Here is an 18603-nt window from a genome sequence, read left to right on the forward strand (position 1 = left end):
TATTGGGGTGTTTAATTAAATTAGTAAACCTTGAGGTTTTTTTAAAATTTTTAAATTTTACCTCGTAATACTCTCCTATCCAACTATCCAAAATTATTCTCAAAATCCTATCCAAAATAATGAACCAAATGCACTCATAGATGTTATGATATATCATTTAAAATCCAACTGTATTTATCTATTTATGGAAAATATCGTGTTCCTTTATTAGTAGTAATTTTGAAAATAATATTTTTATAATATAATTTATTAATTAACCTATAAATAATTTAGTATAACCGTGAAAAATTAATTGATATTAGTAAATTTAAATTGAAAATAATGAAATTTTCCAAAAAAGAAAAAGACAAAAAAAAAAAAAAAAAGAGAGACAAACCAATCACCTAAAAACTCGGCCTTTTACAAAAGGTACATTCCCATCAAGCAAAAGCTCGCACAAGTTACGACGCAAGAGAAAAAAAAATCAGGTGCAACGTGTCCCACACATAAATTGTACGTCCCGTCAATTAAAGTCAACCGTCACAAATACGCTAAAAATTCGGATTCGCAGATATTATTAGTTACAGCATTTAATTACACAATACAGTTGGATAATAAATTTGCTGACCCCCTAAGATTTAAACTAATAAAGTACCCTTTACAGTTTAGGAATTATCACTTACATCCCCTGAGTTTGTGTATATAGCTATATGCTTTGACTTTGTTTATAAAGATTAGAGTATTTGCACACACTCGACATTCATTTTTTTTTTTTTTTAAGAATCACTCGTTATAAATATTTATAATTCCAATAAAAACTCATATGGTAAAACTTGATTAAATAGAAGTTATATAAAAATCACAAATATCATTGAAAGTAATTAAAAAAAAATCATTTTTTTAAAATTATTAATTGTATCTACTCTTATTAAAATGAGTATATAATTCTTTTTTTTTACACAGAATGTCCAAATGGTTTGTGCATACTTCGACTAATCCTTGTAGGTAACTAACACAATATCCCACCGTCATGAACATCTGCTTAAATCTTGAGAGTACACCTTAACCACACATCTTAATGCCCGTCTTACCACTTGAGCTACTCAAAGGTGGGTGGATGAGTATATAAATTATAATAAGAAGAGAGATGAATATGGCTTATCTTGTTACCTTAAGATCGTAACATCAAGCTACCAGTGTTACTTCGTACGAGCTAAGGCAGTGTTGCTTTACTCCAAGTCGGTGAAGGGGTTGTGTTTGTACACTATCGCTCACCTTCACAAACACTAATGTTAGTCGTGCACTGCATCAATTCTTTAATTATTGTTGGATAATACAACATATATAAACACATTAACTGATACAACAAACCTGTATAGTTATCACACCATTCCCTTCAGTTTATTTAATTTGATTAGTTTGAGAGTTAGTTTAGACATGCAATACAATCCTTATTGTTAAGCATAATTTTTAAACAGTAAGGGGTTCTTCAAATCTAGTGAAGTTTGAGGGTGTAAAATGATAATAATTAGAAAAATAGAAAAATTTACGCTTAGCCACTCGCCGCTCAGCACGTACTTATATAGAAAAGAAATTCAGGAACATCAATTAATTTAAGTAAAAAAAAATTTAATTAATTAAAATTTGAACACCGTTAATTAGTTAGCCTGTTTTCTCACGCAAACAGACCTGAGGTTGTACGGACACACCAAATTTAAATATAAATTAATTATTTAAAAAGAAAGAAAAAAATTATTTACTGTTATTATTATTATAATTATAATTATTATTTTGTCTTTTAGGTTCCAGCACAACGCGAAAATAACGACGGCTGAAAGAAGAAAGAAAGAAAGACAGAAGAAAGAGAGAAGAATTTGATCTGGTTTTTTTCAAACAAGGTAAAAAATATATTTTTTATTTTTTTAAATGTTAAATTATTAGCGTTTTTCGGGGGATACTTTCGCTCCGTGTCAGATCTCACGCCGGCACAAAATCTAGGGTTTCTATGGGATTTAGCATTGTTGCAATTTTTAATTCTGATGATTTTGATAGATTTTGTTGTTTTGGAGTGGATGCTGGTTTGATTCATATTTTTTTTTTTTTTAAGAAATTTGTGAAAAAAATGGGTTTGTTTTAATTTTTTTTGCTTGTTTTTGACACTTTTGTTCCATCTTTTTGTAAAAGTTTTTTTTTTTTTGATTTTTTGATTTTTTGATTATTTTTGTTGTGGAAAGTTTGATATGTATGTATTTGAGTCACTTGCATTTTGGTTTTTTTTCAGGGTTTCGATCTGTCTGTGGTTATTGAGAAGAGCAGTTGTTGGATTGAAGATTTGAAATTTGTGGAATTATGAGAACTTCGTGGGCTGATTCTGTGGCCAATTCTGAGATTGGAAATGGAGTGACTGGTTCATCTAATAGCAATGGGAGCTCAGCTCGTCCCACAAAGGCCACTTATGTGCCACCACATCTCCGTAACAAGCCCCTCTCATCCGATCCTCCTGCCTACTCGCCAGCCCCAGCTCCATTGCTGTCCAATGATCGCCCAGCTGTAGGTTATGCGGCATCTGCTGGTGCGTCCCGCTGGGTTGGTGGTTCACGTCCTGATCTTGGGCGTCAAACTGGTTATGGGGGGTCTGGTGTTCAAAATTATGGTGGTAGAACTGTTGGTGGTGGTGGTGGTTGGAATAATAGAAGTGGGGGGTGGGACCGGAGAGAGCGGGAAGTGAACCCATTTACTGACGATGTTAATGCAGAGCAGGCGCTTGGTGAACAGGAAAATACAGTGATAAATTTTGATGCTTATGAGGATATTCCAGTGGAGACGAGCGGTGATAATGTGCCACCACCAGTTAATACATTTGCCGAGATAGATTTAGGGGAGGGGTTGAATGCTAATATTAGGAGGTGCAAGTATGTTAAACCGACTCCAGTTCAGCGTCACGCAATTCCTATATCGCTTGGAGGGCGGGATTTAATGGCATGTGCTCAAACGGGGTCGGGGAAGACAGCTGCTTTTTGCTTTCCGATTATTAGTGGGATAATGCGGGAGCAGTATGTACAGAGACCGCGTGGAGCACGAACTGTTTACCCTCTTGCTCTTATTCTTTCCCCAACGAGGGAGCTCTCATGTCAGGTGGGATTGGTCTGGATCATTTATGTAATAAGCATGATCAGATTATGTGATTTTTCAGCTGGGCAGTAATATTTTTTTGTTTCATTTGTGATTTATATACAGATACATGAGGAAGCCAGAAAGTTTTCCTACCAAACTGGTGTTAAGGTGGTGGTTGCTTATGGAGGAGCACCAATCAAAGACCAGGTTTACATTATTTGATATCAGTTGGGTTGTTCTGGTTGTTTGACTGTAATTTTTGGCTTCTTATGCTTTGTATTTGTTAATTTCATGACATTCTAATCTCCTGTTTGTGGTCCATATCTGTATTATCTGGTCTATTATCTTCTAACATATCTTTACTGCTTGAATTAAATTCAACTGATTTTTGTTGTTAAATATCAACTAATTGTTTATATAAATTATTACCTGTTGAAATTGTAGAATGTAGAAACTGCTTTTAGAAAGCTTTTCTTTGGTGGGAAACAGGAAATATGTTTGGTATTTGTATCTACATTCCATACAACGTTCTTGGAACTGCTTTTTGGCGATACTCTTCTCTTGGATTTAATTAATAAATTCATATATTTACCTCATAAATGTTTTATTTGATAGCTTGATCTGTTTTTCATCACATTTATCGTTGCTTTTGTCTGTGATGTTATATTGTTCTTGAAGGTGTGAGTGCTATTTTTCTTCTATTGTGCTACTCCTTGTTCTATTGATTATTTTATGAATCTTTATTGCTTAACTTTATTTTGTACTGATGGTGTGTTGTTTGTTAGTTGCGAGAGCTTGAGAGAGGGGTTGATATTCTAGTGGCAACTCCGGGGCGATTGGTTGATCTGCTTGAGAGGGCTAGAGTGTCACTGCAGATGATTCGATACCTGGCTCTCGATGAGGCAGATCGGATGCTGGATATGGGTTTTGAGCCTCAAATCAGAAAAATAGTGGAACAAATGGATATGCCTCCTCCGGGGGTGAGACAGACTATGCTTTTCAGTGCCACCTTTCCTAAAGAGATACAGGTTTGTTTCAATAACTTGTAGGGCTTCCTTTGGTACCTATTCAAGTTGTGTTTTATCCCCATGACAATTGGAGCTACTGATATAGTTTTTACTACTAGTACTATTGTTATTTTTGTTAGTAGATTCGTTAAAATAAGAAACAGGGTGAAATCATGGTGCACGATATTTTGCAACAACGAATATATTTTCTAGCTTCCCTAGTCATGGTCAAGTCACAGTTATATTCTAGTTTTGTTACTGTTACAAGATATAAACTTCAGTGTGGGTTGGACTTATGTGGTTGTGCCAGCTACTTCTATCTATTCAATATAGTAATATAGCATAATATGTGTAGTTGAGAATCATTTTTCGAAGAGTAGAAGTTCTAAATAAAATTGTCTTGCAAGCTTCAGTTGACAGTTTTCTTTGCAATTTGCTTGGTGAACAGAGACTGGCATCTGATTTTCTTGCAAATTACATCTTTCTGGCTGTTGGAAGGGTTGGGTCAAGTACTGATCTTATAGTTCAAAGGGTTGAATTCGTTCATGAGTCTGACAAGAGAAGCCATCTGATGGACCTTCTGCATGCACAGAGGGAAAATGGGGTTCATGGCAAGGTAAAGACATATCATCTTGCCTATTTTAGTTCCTTATTAGTTGGTTATGTCTTTGTTGGAGAAAAAATTTCTGGGAGCTTTCTCCCCGTAAATGTATGTGTATATTAATCAAAACTACTGAGTCAGGGGGTATTCATTCTGATTTAATTTGATAGGTTGATCTTTATATGTCTCAATATTGAAGCTACTTGTCTTTGGAGTTTGCAGCAATCTCTGACATTAGTTTTTGTGGAGACAAAGAAAGGAGCTGATTCATTGGAATATTGGTTGTGTATGAATGGGTTTCCTGCAACTACCATTCATGGTGACAGATCACAACAGGTTAGTTTGTCAGAATCTATGGAGCAAAAAGAAACAAAAATTTGGTTGGATCTGATTGTGCATTGACTTGTGCTTGTATTTGAGTTCCAATAATATTAGAATCATCATCTACATGTTAACCTGAGTTGTTTTACCTGAAGTTTTAGTTAATCAGATGACCTTCGGGTTCTGTGCAGGAAAGAGAATCTGCATTGAGATCATTTAAGAGTGGAAAGACACCAATTTTAGTAGCAACAGATGTGGCAGCACGTGGTCTTGATATACCACATGTAGCTCATGTAGTCAACTTTGACCTCCCCAATGACATTGATGATTATGTTCATCGGATAGGAAGGACAGGGCGAGCAGGAAAAACAGGAGTAGCAACAGCCTTCTTTAATGAGAACAATATGTCTTTGTCAAGGCCACTATCTGAGCTAATGCAAGAAGCAAATCAGGAAGTACCTGCTTGGCTTAGTCGTTATGCATCACGAGCTACTCTTAGTGGTGGTAAGAATCGAAGGTCTGGAGGGCGTTTTGGTGGTCGTGACTTTAGAAGAGATAGCTCAATGAGTAGGGCTGCCCCAAGTGCAGATTACTATGGTGGAATGAATAGTAGTGGTGGATATGGAGTTCCTGGCGGTTATGGTGGGGGATATGGTCCAGGTGTGACCAGTGCGTGGGATTAGCATCCTTCTTTATACTGAAATGTTTCCTACTGTTCTCTTGAGTGTATATATTATTTCTTCAGAATTTAAGGATTATTACGACTCCTTTTTTCTTGACTTCTGTCTTGAGCTCATTTGGGTTCTAATCCAGGATGCAGGCTTTGTTGAGTTTTATGGAGGGGGTACAAGTTTGCTGTAAGTATCATGGCTTATTGACCTTGGGAGGATCCAGTGGTGGTTAGCTTGGTGGTGAATAGAAACTATTGAATTAGGTTTATGATGTCCTAAGTGACTTGCTAGTATGTTTATATACTCCAATTGGTGAAATGTAGAGAATATGTACATATATGAGCTCTATTACAGTACCAGCACCGTAACTTTACTAGATTGATTATTGTCAGATTAACACTACGCTCTTCTGGGTATCAACGGGATAGTTTACTAACCCGTAACGTCACCAGATCGATACCTTAGCATTTTCCATACATATAGGGGAAAAGCAGTAGGTAGGAGTAGCTGCCCTGACATTGGTGTATTTATGGATTCTTTTTGGGTTGTTGAAGGGGAGTTGGGCAAAATGAGGAAGTGCTTTTGTAGACAGCTGCAGCTTGAGAAGTGCTTTCGCAGATGAAAAGTAGTTGGGGGTTTGTAGGTTTTGCAAATGGTGGTGTAGCTTTCCTTCTTTTATTTATTGTTAAGAGCTTTTTATTTATTGTTAAGAGCTTTTTATTTATTAATTCACACTACAATCTTGGTATCATTAATTCTGGATTGGAAACACAAAAAGATACTTGAGAAACTGCTCATTTGAACATGCTGATATTTGTTGAATCAATCTAATAGGGGAATGTATTCGAGATCTTTGTAATCTTTTAATGCTATAGAGTTACTCTAGTCGCATGCCAATTCTTATTACTGTACTTATTGTGGTTGCGACTAATATTATGCTTATTCACTAAGATTAGAGTTGACATTAAACATAGATTGTATTCTGATAAGAAATGCATTAACAAAATACATGGATAGTTTTATGAGTGAACGACTTTTTTCTCACCCTAAAAGTTTCAAAATACTACTTTTTCATTCAAAGTTTATATTCCGTTAATATTCAAAATACATTTTATTTTTTTAGTTGACATTTGACGAGTTATCAAGAGTTAAAGTAAGACAAGTTTTGTAGAGTGGAGGCCAATGGATCGAACGGTGGTGACTGATTGAATGTTTACTATCGGAATCAATCGAAAATCAGCTAAATAAGAATAGAAAACTCTAGGTGTCGGAGTAAGAGAGGTTTTGTAGAAAGGAGATTAAAGGTTCAAATGGTGGTGACAGAGAGAATTTTTGCTGTCAAAATCAGCTTTGGGTAGTAACGGAATATTAATTTTGGGTGAGAAAGTGGTATTTTAAAACTTTTTGGATGGAAAAGTTCATTAAGGCAAACCTTGGGTTGGGAAATAGTAGTTTACTGATAGTTTCATCATCTTACTTTGTTGAACACAAGGAGATTGTCTGGCTAAAATTAATCATATGCATATCATCATGTTTGATAGTTTAAAAACTGTTATAATCATATACATATCATCATGTTTGATAGTTTAAAAACTGTTATTTGTGTAACTCATATGGACGCTTTTACCTTTGCGGTTTCATGGTCTTAGTATGGTGATGTCGTAACTCGTAAGAACTTTGATGTCAGCCTTTTTACCGAATACTTTCATTATGATCTTTGATTTAAATTCTTTCTCAGAATACTTTCATTGTTGATGGGGTTTTATTTTATTTATCCCACTGTGAAATTGTTTAATATGAAACACATCCACTGATACTGAAAAGTATGATATATTTTATATGATTATAAACGAAAACCTGCAAAAATATTAAACACCTCTTTACAAAATTATAAAAAATCCCCAGTTTAAGAATAGTTAATACTATTTAACAACAGGGATGCATCGTTGATGGCATAAACTTTGAAAATCAAGTGCATTTCACCATTGCCAAAACATTAGAAATCAAATTTGAATTAGATGAAGTTGGCATGCAAACCAGAAAAGGAAGCTTGTTGCAAAGCCATGCTTTAGAAATTCATTATCTTCTTTTGGCCAAAAGCTCCTCAAAATTCAAAAAGTAAAATATACCTAATGCTATCAGTTACACATAATCTTCTTCTAAACAACTTTTAACATTCAATTAAATCAATAATGGTAGAAGCTCTACTCTGCAATCTAAGATTTCAACAGCTTAAATCAAGTATCCGAGAAAATTCTACTGGCAATTTGACCTGCATTTCCATTTTGAGAAAGCAAAGCTGCAAAGAAAAATGTTCCGCTTCTCCAATCTGATTTGAGTAAGAATTTATGGATGCTGGTAAATCTGGAATGCATTCTTCCACATAGTGAAGATAAAAACAAGCGAAAGAATAGCTGACTCGAGTATCTGCTTCTCCATTTATATTTCTGGCTCATCATTTCTTTACTTTCTCTTCTAAATTCTTGTACATTCTCCTAAAGAGAAGTACTAACCTGAAGTCCTGATCATCATCTTTATCTGGTTTAAGTTACAAAATATAGTGTGTTAATGTAAGATGATCATGGCTCCTCATCGGACTCATCCTCCAATTCTGAGGTTTCCTCATAGCAATCATCACCAGATCCGATCTCTTCCTCCTCAGTCTCTTCTTGTTCTGTTTCACTCTCCACATTATCATCAAGCAAAATGTCTTCTTGAGGTAAAATATTCACACCTTTAGATCGATATAGAAGCCCGGTTTTCATTACATGATAAAATTTCTTTCTAATACGAACAAGGGGATGCGGGTCTACTACACTTCCTCGCTGGTACCCTTCCTTGAGAGCCACAGTAGTCGTCTTACACTTCAGTGAGAGGTAGAAGATCCCTGGATACCTGGTAAATAATCGAGTAAACTTTTGCGGAAGACTCAGTTCCTCTCTCAGGCTTCTCAAGTAGTTCCTCTTAGTCTTCTTGTGAATTGTCAAGCTTAATATCTCATGCAAAACTCCAACAGCTCGTTTCTCCATAAGATCACTATTTGGGTCAATCAGCCTGGCATCCTCGTAAGGCGAAATATATGGCAGCTTCTGGAACTCCTCCATCCATGCTCTCACCTTCTTCTGCGCTCCATATCCCCTTGGGAAATTCATTGGAAATGCCAATGCTGTTTGCCCTCTTTTGAGTTGCCTATACTCGTTACCAGTCTCCTTACTTTCATTACGTTTCTGCAATGCAGAAATTGCAAACTCTTCATGCCATTGTGCAAGTCGCAAACCAGCAAGTCCATTTGAGGTCTTAACAAATAGAAAATCATCTGGGTATTTTGGAATCAATATTTTCTCAAAATTATCTGGCAAACCAAGATCCCATTTCAAAGAATGTAACGATTGGAGCGGCATTGTCCTACTCTTCATCATCATCAGCATTCTACAAAGCCTCTCCATAGTATCTTTCTCATAAGTTTGGTGTATACTTTGCTCTTGTGAGTCCAACAATTGTGCAGTATCTGTCAGTCGAAAACAAGGCAAATTTGCATATCGGCTATGGGGGAATTCCTCAAAAAGAGTCGGATACCTACACAAGAATTGAACATTATAACCATCATCACCATTCTTCAAATCTTCCCAACACTATCATTTTAAAAACTTGATAAATTTTCTACAAGTTCTGTCTGTATAGTTTTGCAACTCAAGAGACCATGTAGCATCAATTCATTTAAACGAAAGCAAATAAAAGCACTTTTCTGTTAAGTTTATAGTGTTTGGCTAAACTGCTTTTTGGAGAAGCACAGTATCTAGAAAAAAACACTTCTCTATGAAGAAACACTTCATAGATGCTTTTGCAACAAAAGACCTTCAAATGGTAAAAAGTACTTCTGCGTTAAGTTTGTAATGGTTGGCTAAAATGCTTTCTGAAATCCAAAAAGCACTTCAAGAAGCAAATACATATAAGCACTTAAAATAACTGAAAGCCCTTCCACAAAATCACTTCCAAACCCACCTTACTACACCATGCCTATAATTCAAACATCTATCGAAAACACAAAATGGGTATGCAAAAATCCATAAAAATTATCAAAAAAAGAAAAGCACCTGCGCAAAAAGCGAACAACGGGAACAGTGAGACCGAGAAGCTTTTGCCATTCAGAGACAGATTTTGCAGTGAGAAACCCAGTAGAAGAGCGCTTAATCGCGTCTTTTAAGAGACAAGCGGCCTTTAAATCGGTATCGATATCTATAATGTGGTCTAAGCCACGGTTCTTGACCCATTTCAGACGAACTTTGGTGATGAATCGGCTTTGGTAAAGCCATTTTGAGGAGGGTTTAAGAAGGGTTTGGGATGAAAATTGTTTTGCAGGTGAGAAGATTGAGTTTTGGGCTCTGAAAATCATGTGTGTTGTGCAAAGTTTTGAACTTTGTTGAGGATTACATTGAGACGGAGGAAAGAGAGTGAGTTTGCTTTTAGAGAAGTTTCGTTTTGGGTTTTTCTGAAAAAATATGAAGTATGAAGATCTATAAAATTATATTACAAGGTCCTCAAGTTAAAAGCGCTATTATTAAGGATACTAACTTACAAAATTTTACAATGGGAGGACAAAAATTAAAATCGTTCAATTAAAGGAGATTGAACAATTAAAGTAAAATGACAACGTGATTTAAATGCCCTAGATTTTTTTTTAGAGTGAATTTAATTCTTAAAATCAAAGACTTAAAGCTTCTTCTCATAAGGAAATCGATTGTTTATTAAAACTAAAAATAAAATTAAAAAATAGAAATAAACTAAAGAAAGTAAGCCTATTTTTTTTTTAATTTTTAGTTTTAATAAATTTTTATTATTTATTTTAAAAAAGAGAATAATTTAAATTATTAAATTACGTTTTTACGTTGTATAAAGTTAAATTTAACTCTAACTGAATAATTAATGTTCTAATTAATAATAATCCAACTTAAGACACCTGGCTTAAATCGTGGGTTCTAATGAAATTTTAAAGGACTTCGAACTTTGTATTTTTGCACAGTCCACCTAAACCGAAATTACAACTTACGTTCGATTATTATTTGCCCTGTAAATGAATCAGAAAATGGAAGAAGAGAGAGCAAAAGAAGAGGAAACATGGAGCAGAGAAACAGTCCCAAAAGTAATGAGAATTGTGAGCTCAAGGCTCCCTCAAAGAGATTTAATTTCTCTTCTTCTCGTTAGCCCATCTCTTCATCGTACTTTACTTTCATATTCCTCTCTTTGGCTGGTACCCTTTTCATCTCTATTTTTTATTTTTTTAATGTGTTATCAAGTTCATATCGGTTTTTGTGATGTGGGTTTTTGTTTATTTGTGCTTTTGGTTTCAGGTTATTGATTTGCGTGAGATGAATAATGCTGGAAATAGACTTATAGCTGCTCTTTCAATGGTGAGATATGAGAAGATTTTGATTTATGAACTATGTGGTTAATTGAAGGGAAACCAAAAAAAAAAGATGGGTTTGTGTTGAATGATAACGAGGTTTTAGTGGAAAGTATTGGTCTTGTGGCTTGAGAAATTGAACTTTGAGATAATATCTCTTAAAAGTTAATATATTTTTAATCCAAATGTTAAGGTTTGGAGTTAAAAGGATTTGTGGTTAAAATGTCGACTTAGTTTCTGGCATTTGGACTCACAGCTACTTGTTCAATGTGTGTTGTGTTTTATGAGAAGGTTTTGATTCATGAAGCTATGAATGTGGCAATTGAAGGTGAAAAAAAGATGATCAAGTTCATGAATTTTCCTTCGGAATTTTAAGATATGAAGTTAAAATGTTGACTTTGTCACCGGTATTTGGACTTGTAGCTGCTTTCAATGGTGTATTATGTTTCCTGAGCAGATTTTGATTCATGAAACAATGAATGTGCAATTGAAGGAAAAAGATAAAATTGATGGGTTTGTGTTGTTTCACGATGAGGTTTTAGTCACAAGTTTTGATCTTGTCGTGAAAGCTTTAACTTAGAGATATAAACTCTTAAAATTTCTTGATTTTTAATTCAACCAGTTAAGATTTAGATTTAAAAAGCGATTTTTGATATTGTTAAATTGGTTACTGACATTTGAGTTCGGATTGTTTGATAATGATGATTTAGTAGAAAGTTTGAATTTTGTGGCTTAAATTAGCTTTGAGATATAAAATCTTAAAAGTTTGTGTATTTTAATCCAAGTTCTAAGATTTGGAGTAAAAAAGTAACATTTAAATTGCCAAATTATTTCTGATGTTTGGAGTCTGTGCCAGTGAAATGTTAAATCACAAGAGCTTGACTTTTAGGAAATCAGCAGAAGTAAAATTGCTTAGTTTTGTACTTCATTTTTTGTCTTTTGCTTTATTTTTTAAGTATTATGGATAGTTATATGATCGGTTGAGAATTTTGTGTGTTTTGTAGCCTAGATATCAGAATGTGAAACAGATAAACCTTGAGTTTGCGCAAGATATTGAAGACAGACATCTCGACCTCCTTAAAACCAAGGTGATATTTTGTATCTTTAACTGGTTTAAAGTTGTTTCCATGTCATTTATTGAAAAATTTCTGTGGAATGTAAGATCACTTTCATGATTTCATGAAAAAAATATACCTGTTAAGAGATATAATGATCATCAAATTGGTAGTATCCTCTTTAGCAACTTTATGAGGAGTTGCTGCACATTTTTTGGTTGGCTTGATCTTAAATCAAATGCTGCATTCATTGCTGTATTTTTGCGAGCATGGACTTGGAAGAATATTTAAACTGTACTATTATTGTGGAGACCCATACATGGTATCTAGTTGAAGTATCTTTCTCAACCGTGACAAAAAAATATTTTAGGCATAAGATAAGTTACGGTCAATGGTTTTTTCGTCTGATAAAATATTATTGATGGAATTTTATTCATTTTTACAGTGTTTGGGTTCTTTGCAAAACCTGGAGTCTTTGAATCTGAATGGTTGTCAGAAGATCTCAGACAAGGGCATTGAAATTATAACTACTGCTTGTCCTAAACTGAAAGTGTTCTCCATTTATTGGAATGTAAGGTATTTTAAGATTTACTGATCTGCCATTACTATCAGTAGTTTAAGTATATGTTTCTGGAGTGTATTGTTTATTGATACTGATGAGTTTTGGAATCCAAATTGAACTTCAGAGTAACAGATATTGGCATACAGCATCTGGTAAAGAACTGCAAATATATTGTTGATTTGAACTTAAGTGGCTGTAAGGTAATTGATTACTATTTTCATTGCCATCTTGAATATAGATAGGAGGTTAGATTCAAAGTTTTGTTTTGTCCAACTAAAGCAATATGTGAAATTATAGAATAATTTTATCTCTTATAATGGGTTTTCTATTGTATAATCTGCTTATAGATAAACCGTCAAATTAAATAGAGATTATCTTGAAGGATTGTCATTCAATAAAGCGTTTTGTTGTTACAATGCAGAATATATCTGACAAGAGTTTGCAATTAGTTGCTGACAATTATCAAGAGATAGAATCATTGAACCTGACTAGGTATGTAATTGTGATTGCTGGAACAACTTCATATAAGGAGAAGCAAGGCTGAAATGGCTTCTTCTTTTATATCTCATGACATATGACTCTCACAGTTCATTTCTCATTTCTCAAGAATTGTATATTTAACTCATTTTAAAAGTCGTGACAACATGGTCCATGTTAATGTCACCAATACTATTCAGACAAGGGAAATAATTATTAGATAAATCCAAGACGTGCATAATTTATTCTCATAAATATTTGCTTGAGTACTGTATGCACATAATGAGACGAATAAATCGATTACTTCCAATGAAGAACTATATCTTTTGATTATGCTAGTGTCTCATAATCCTGTGGCGTTTTCCAGGTGTGTCAAGCTAACAGATGGTGGCTTGCAAAAAATTTTGCTCAAGTGCACCTCTCTCAAGAGTTTAAATCTTTATGCCCTTTCTAGGTATGCTGTGATCTTTTTTTTTTTTTTTTTTTTAATATGTCATATTTTCTTGTGTTTTTTTCATCAGGGATCTCTGTTTTATAGGACTGACTGCATTGTTTTTCTCCAGCTTCACAGGTGAAGCTTACAATAAGATATCACTTTTATCCCATCTCTGTTTCTTGGACCTATGTGGCGCTCAGGTATAGCTTGTGCTTTCTGAGCAAGTGTTTCACTCCAAAATTTTCGTGCTAATGATTGAGAATTGTTAAAATTATGATTTTCAGAATCTGTCAGATGAAGGACTTGCCTGTATAGCTAAATGCAAGAATCTTGTATCTCTCAATTTAACATGGTAAGCGTTGACCTTTAGTATTTTACTTGAGAGTAGATGAACTGGTTATAATTGAAAGTCTCTCCTTGGTAGGTGTGTACGTATCACTGATGCGGGGGTGATAGTTCTTGCTCAAGGTTGCACCTCTCTTGAATTTCTTAGGTAATTCCTGAAAAGAAAAATAGTACTAGATTTGGATTTTGAAAGCACCATAATTTTTGTTTTTTTGCAATTTATATATTGACTTCAGTAGTTACTTTATTTCACTCTCTTCTTTATGTATTTATTTAATTATCGGTAGGAAACAGTAAACTTTTCTAATTAATACAAGTTGTTAACAAAAGTGCAAAGTAACATGTTCTAGAACAGTCGAATTAATACAAGTATCAGAATCAGGAAATTCTAAAGAGTCGTCAATATTACATGAATTACATGAAGAATACCCAAAAAACAAGATGTGGATGATCCTCTCCTCTATTGTCTACAAAATTCTTCTCAAAATTTCTCATGTCATAATAGCACCTCTTCCCAGATGTAAAAAATTGAAAAGAAAAAAGTTACCTTGAAATTCAGCTGCATTGTAGCCCAAATTGAGCTTTATCCATAAGAAATGAAGAGTTTTCCCGTTATAATTGTTTAATATCTAATTTGTTTTTTTCTAACTTTATAATGCAAAAGATAGCCATTGATTCATAATTCAATAGCATAGAGGCTTTTTTACCCACCTCGGGAAACTAGTATGCTTTTCGATAACCAAAGATACTCGAGCTTGGAATGATTCAGCTCAGTGTAGCTTTGTAAAAAAGTGTGAACCATAATTGCTAGGCAAGAGGGCAATGGAGAAAAAAGATGGTGATTATTGTTGGTCTCCTAACACATAAGACATCATGGGGTAGAGAAACAAATTTTTGATTTCTTTGATGAATATCTTTCATTTTGACCCTTTGATGTGCAGTTGTCCAAGATAAAAGTTGAACATCACTAGGAATTTTGACTTTCCAAATTTTCAAAGAGGATTCGGAAAAAGGGATCGGGGAATTTCAATTAGGCACTCAAAATAAATTTTCTGAGAGAAGTTGTGTGACTTATTGAGGCACTCAAAATATCAGTTATCCTTGTGTCTTATGTATTGAATTAAATGAAAGCTCAATTAACAACCTTGGTTTTGGAATCCAACCTTTACAGCTAGTTTGCTAATTATGTTTTTATGGACTAAGCCAAACATGATATGTTCATTTAACGCTCAGCACTGATTTGCAGTGGACAATTTACAAGGGCCTTTCAATTTCACCCCTTGTAGGAAGTTGAGTAAAGTAATGTGCTTAAGAAAATGGAAATTATGAATTCTGCCACCAATATGCGAGTATATTTTTAATTTCATCAATTTTCACAAGTCTTGAGCTATATGCAGTCTAGTTGCCAAATCTTGAAACCCTTTCTTCCAATAAGCATGTAGTATCTAACTTGATTGTTCCCTGCTGTTGTAATAATGCCGTTTGAATGCTGTTACTTTTAGAACTGCAAAATTTGTTTCTCTTGATATATATAGTTATTTTTTTACTTATATCTGCAGCTTATTTGGAATAGTTGGGGTGACTGATAAGTGCCTTGAGGTCCTTTCAAGCTTCTGCTCAAAGACGCTTACTACTCTAGATGTAAATGGATGTGTCGGCATTAAGGTATGACTAGTTGTTTTTATAGGATTGTTTTTAAAACCTGTTCATGTACTGATCAGTGATTATCCGATAACCTACATAAGTGATTCGATTTCATGTTGCAACATGCCCCTTCAAACACTTACAGATCCATGTGCAACCACATCGTTTCCTTACCAGATAATTTTTCAGTGTTTCTCTAAGCATGAAATATATTTTTGTAGAAACGGAGCCGCGATGAACTGCTTCAGTTGTTCCCATATCTGAGGTGCTTCAAAGTTCACAGCTGATCTCCGAAGCTGCCATATTTTTGTAAAATATCATGACTCAACAGGTTTTCTTCTCGACACTTGACAGTATTAAGTCTCTGGATTACAGTAACTGATTGATTTATTGTTGGTCCAATATCATTGATTGTAATATTTCTTTTCTAAATTTGTTTTTTCACCATGATATAAGTTAATTTTTATGCTCGATATTACAAATAATTCTGTTACAAGATTCACATCCAATGTTACTATATCGGTATTTTCATTATGAACACCCATAAGTATGGTGTTTAGTTGAGGGTTTGTGCTGTATTTTAGATTGTCAAAATGATAAATCTGAGGAGAAGAATGCTTGTTGACATGTAATAGTCTAGGGTTGTCATGCCCCACATTGTTAGCAAATTAGTTGAAGAATGCTTGAGTGAAGTCCAAATGTAAATACGTACGAGTTAAGTCTACAGCGGAAAATGTTTACTCGACTGAGTAGTGAGTCCGTGCTATTACCATTGGCGTCTGAGTTGATGTAATGTGATACGATCTCACAAGGATGTATAAATTTGCATTTGGGTTTTACTTAACCATTCTTCTATAAGAAAAAACCTCTCTATTTAGGTAAGGCAACCAAAACCTTTTTTTTTTTTTAATAATTGAGGTATTCAGGTACAATTACCAATCGAGCCAACTTAATTATCGGATCGCATAAACCAAAAGCTTTTAAACTGGTACATTGTTGTGTTCTAATGATTCGTGCCCCCTTTATGCTTATTCCAAGAATCATCAAAAAAATACAACAAATAAGAATATTTTGAGTTTTGTTTTATATAAAAAATAAAATTTATTTTTAATTACCACGATAATGATAAAATATTTTGAGAGAATTAGAATGATGTTGAAGTAATTAATTATATGGCTTAGAGTTACTATATTTAATTATTTATGTAATATTCATTACATCTAGTGTACAATTTTTTACTTTATGGGTTAATCTGGTCTCACTGCAAGAAAAATGGGATTCGACGTCTAGCAAAATTAGACGCAGATCGTCTAGTTTAGGTGTTGATTGTCTTGTGTGTTTAAATTTATGTAGTCGTCATTTAGTTGCAAAATTGTTGTCCCATAAATAATGGGCAACTAAATATTAGGTTAGATGAGGAAAGTATTTTTTTAGCGACCAGCAATTTAGTTACTAATTGTCATTTGAAATAGTTCTCTAAATTAGACGTTGAAGGTGTAAAGGTAATTGGGTAAAAATGTATCGTGACTATTCAATTAGTTGAAGAATGTTATTTTGTAGTGAGAAAAAATTAATGGTAAATTCCAAGAATTTTAGATGCTGAATGTGAAAGGGTAATTTGGTAAAAGCGTTTCACGACTATTGAAAAATGTATCTTTTATTGAGCAAAAAATTAGTGGTAAATTCCAATAATTTTAGACGCTGAATATTGAATTCAAATCTAGTAAATTACTTTCCGTTATTATGAAATTAGTTGTAGAATGTGTGTTTTTATGAGAAAAAAATTAGTAGTAAAACATTTCGTTTCTACTTAGTGAATGTGTATGCTCAATTTAGTTTCTTACATTTTGTAACTAATGATTGTTGTGTATTTTCGCAAGTGTACGAAATTATGCAAGTAATAAAGTGTACGAATACAGATGTCGAACCCAAGGGAATTACTACTATCAATTACCAAAATTTACTATCTAATTACTATTTGATTAATCCAAATTGTATCAAGAAAAATCTAAATTAAATTAACAATTGAATTTAAAAGAAAACTGAAAAGAAAACAACTAAAATAAATCTTTGGTTTAAAGTAGAATGACTAGACATAGCGCATAAATTTCACACAAACTCTTATTCATATGTATCGATCACTTATGCTAATTTTATTAAGCTCTTCCTATACGTCAAACTCCCTAAATTTTCAATAACTTTTTCTTAAATAATTATCAAATTAACCCCTAATTACTAATTCGAATTCTCTCTAATCAGATTTAAGCAATTGAAGATCATTATGTTCTATGGTGTTTACCAAAACCTCACAAGTCGTAGTAACCTATTTCTAGAATTTCGCTCAACTTATAGTTTTACTACCGTAGACCAATTAAGTATCATCTCTCGATCTCAACCTAGTCCATTAGTTCATTCAATTCTTGGGCCCTTCGGAATCAAAAGCGTTAGGCATAATAATAAAACTTAGGAAGAAATCTTAATGAATCAACATAAGTAACTCAACACATAATCAAGAGATTAGGCTACAACTTAGCTCTAAAAAATAAAGTTGGTTCATAATAAACAATATGAGTTCATAATAAACATGAAAGAAACAATCATCTTTATTAAAATAATCAATATGAGTTCATAAGAAAGAAATAAGAAGAACTTCCCTATATTGTGAATCAAAGCTTTAGAAATTCTGACACTTTTCTTTTCTACAGGTTTTCCTTCTCTTATTCTCCCCCCAAGAAAATCACAAAATAATGCTAAAAGACTTCTATTTATATCCTACAAGGGTTGGGTTTTTATTTTCCTTAATTCTATTTACTTTAGGACTCTTAACATTATTTTCCTAATAAAAAATGGAAAAAAAATTCCTAATTGTCGTGACTGTGCCCCGGCACTGTGCCGCAGCACAGTTGATTCTGGACAAAGTATGTTGGGGCACAATGATAACTTCTTCTTCTTTAGTTCAAATCTCTCCTCATTCCTCAGCACTCCAGAAA

The 18603-nt window shown here is 33.7% G+C and overlaps 3 protein-coding genes across 5 annotated transcripts; 2 read left to right on the forward strand and 1 right to left on the reverse strand.

The window, feature by feature from the left end:
• The first annotated feature begins 1764 nt into the window (after positions 1–1764).
• On the forward strand, positions 1765–6552 carry LOC116111088 (DEAD-box ATP-dependent RNA helicase 37-like). 3 transcript variants are annotated; one of them, XM_031397296.1, is made up of 7 exons: positions 1765–1877; positions 2261–3114; positions 3217–3300; positions 3879–4121; positions 4549–4716; positions 4924–5037; positions 5214–5705. In XM_031397296.1, exons 2-7 carry the CDS (start codon positions 2329–2331, stop codon positions 5703–5705), a joined length of 1887 nt encoding a protein of 628 aa, XP_031253156.1. In that variant the 5' UTR covers positions 1765–1877; positions 2261–2328. The 3 variants fall into 3 exon arrangements, with proteins under 3 accessions (XP_031253156.1, XP_031253162.1, XP_031253170.1); XM_031397302.1 differs by lacking the exon at positions 1765–1877 and adding an exon at positions 1962–2002; XM_031397310.1 differs by lacking the exon at positions 1765–1877 and having other exon boundaries at positions 2329–3114; positions 5214–6552.
• Positions 6553–7699: 1147 nt separating this feature from the next.
• LOC116111137 (protein WHAT'S THIS FACTOR 9, mitochondrial) lies at positions 7700–10103 on the reverse strand. Its single transcript, XM_031397332.1, has 2 exons — positions 9788–10103; positions 7700–9269 (listed from the first exon to the last, which is right to left on the reverse strand). Exons 1-2 carry the CDS (start codon positions 10084–10086, stop codon positions 8273–8275), a joined length of 1296 nt encoding a protein of 431 aa, XP_031253192.1. The 5' UTR covers positions 10087–10103; the 3' UTR covers positions 7700–8272.
• A 665-nt stretch (positions 10104–10768) lies between these two features.
• On the forward strand, positions 10769–15900 carry LOC116111148 (F-box protein At3g58530). Its single transcript, XM_031397343.1, has 12 exons — positions 10769–10941; positions 11042–11101; positions 12099–12182; positions 12595–12725; positions 12836–12911; positions 13133–13203; positions 13556–13642; positions 13752–13824; positions 13909–13976; positions 14049–14117; positions 15529–15634; positions 15835–15900. The coding sequence occupies exons 1-12, from the start codon at positions 10777–10779 to the stop codon at positions 15898–15900; spliced, it is 1056 nt and encodes a 351-aa protein (XP_031253203.1). The 5' UTR covers positions 10769–10776.
• Positions 15901–18603: the final 2703 nt, after the last annotated feature.

The sequence above is a fragment of the Pistacia vera genome, unplaced genomic scaffold, assembly GCF_008641045.1.
Source record: "Pistacia vera cultivar Batoury unplaced genomic scaffold, PisVer_v2 Contig1187, whole genome shotgun sequence".
Lineage (NCBI taxonomy): Eukaryota > Viridiplantae > Streptophyta > Magnoliopsida > Sapindales > Anacardiaceae > Pistacia > Pistacia vera.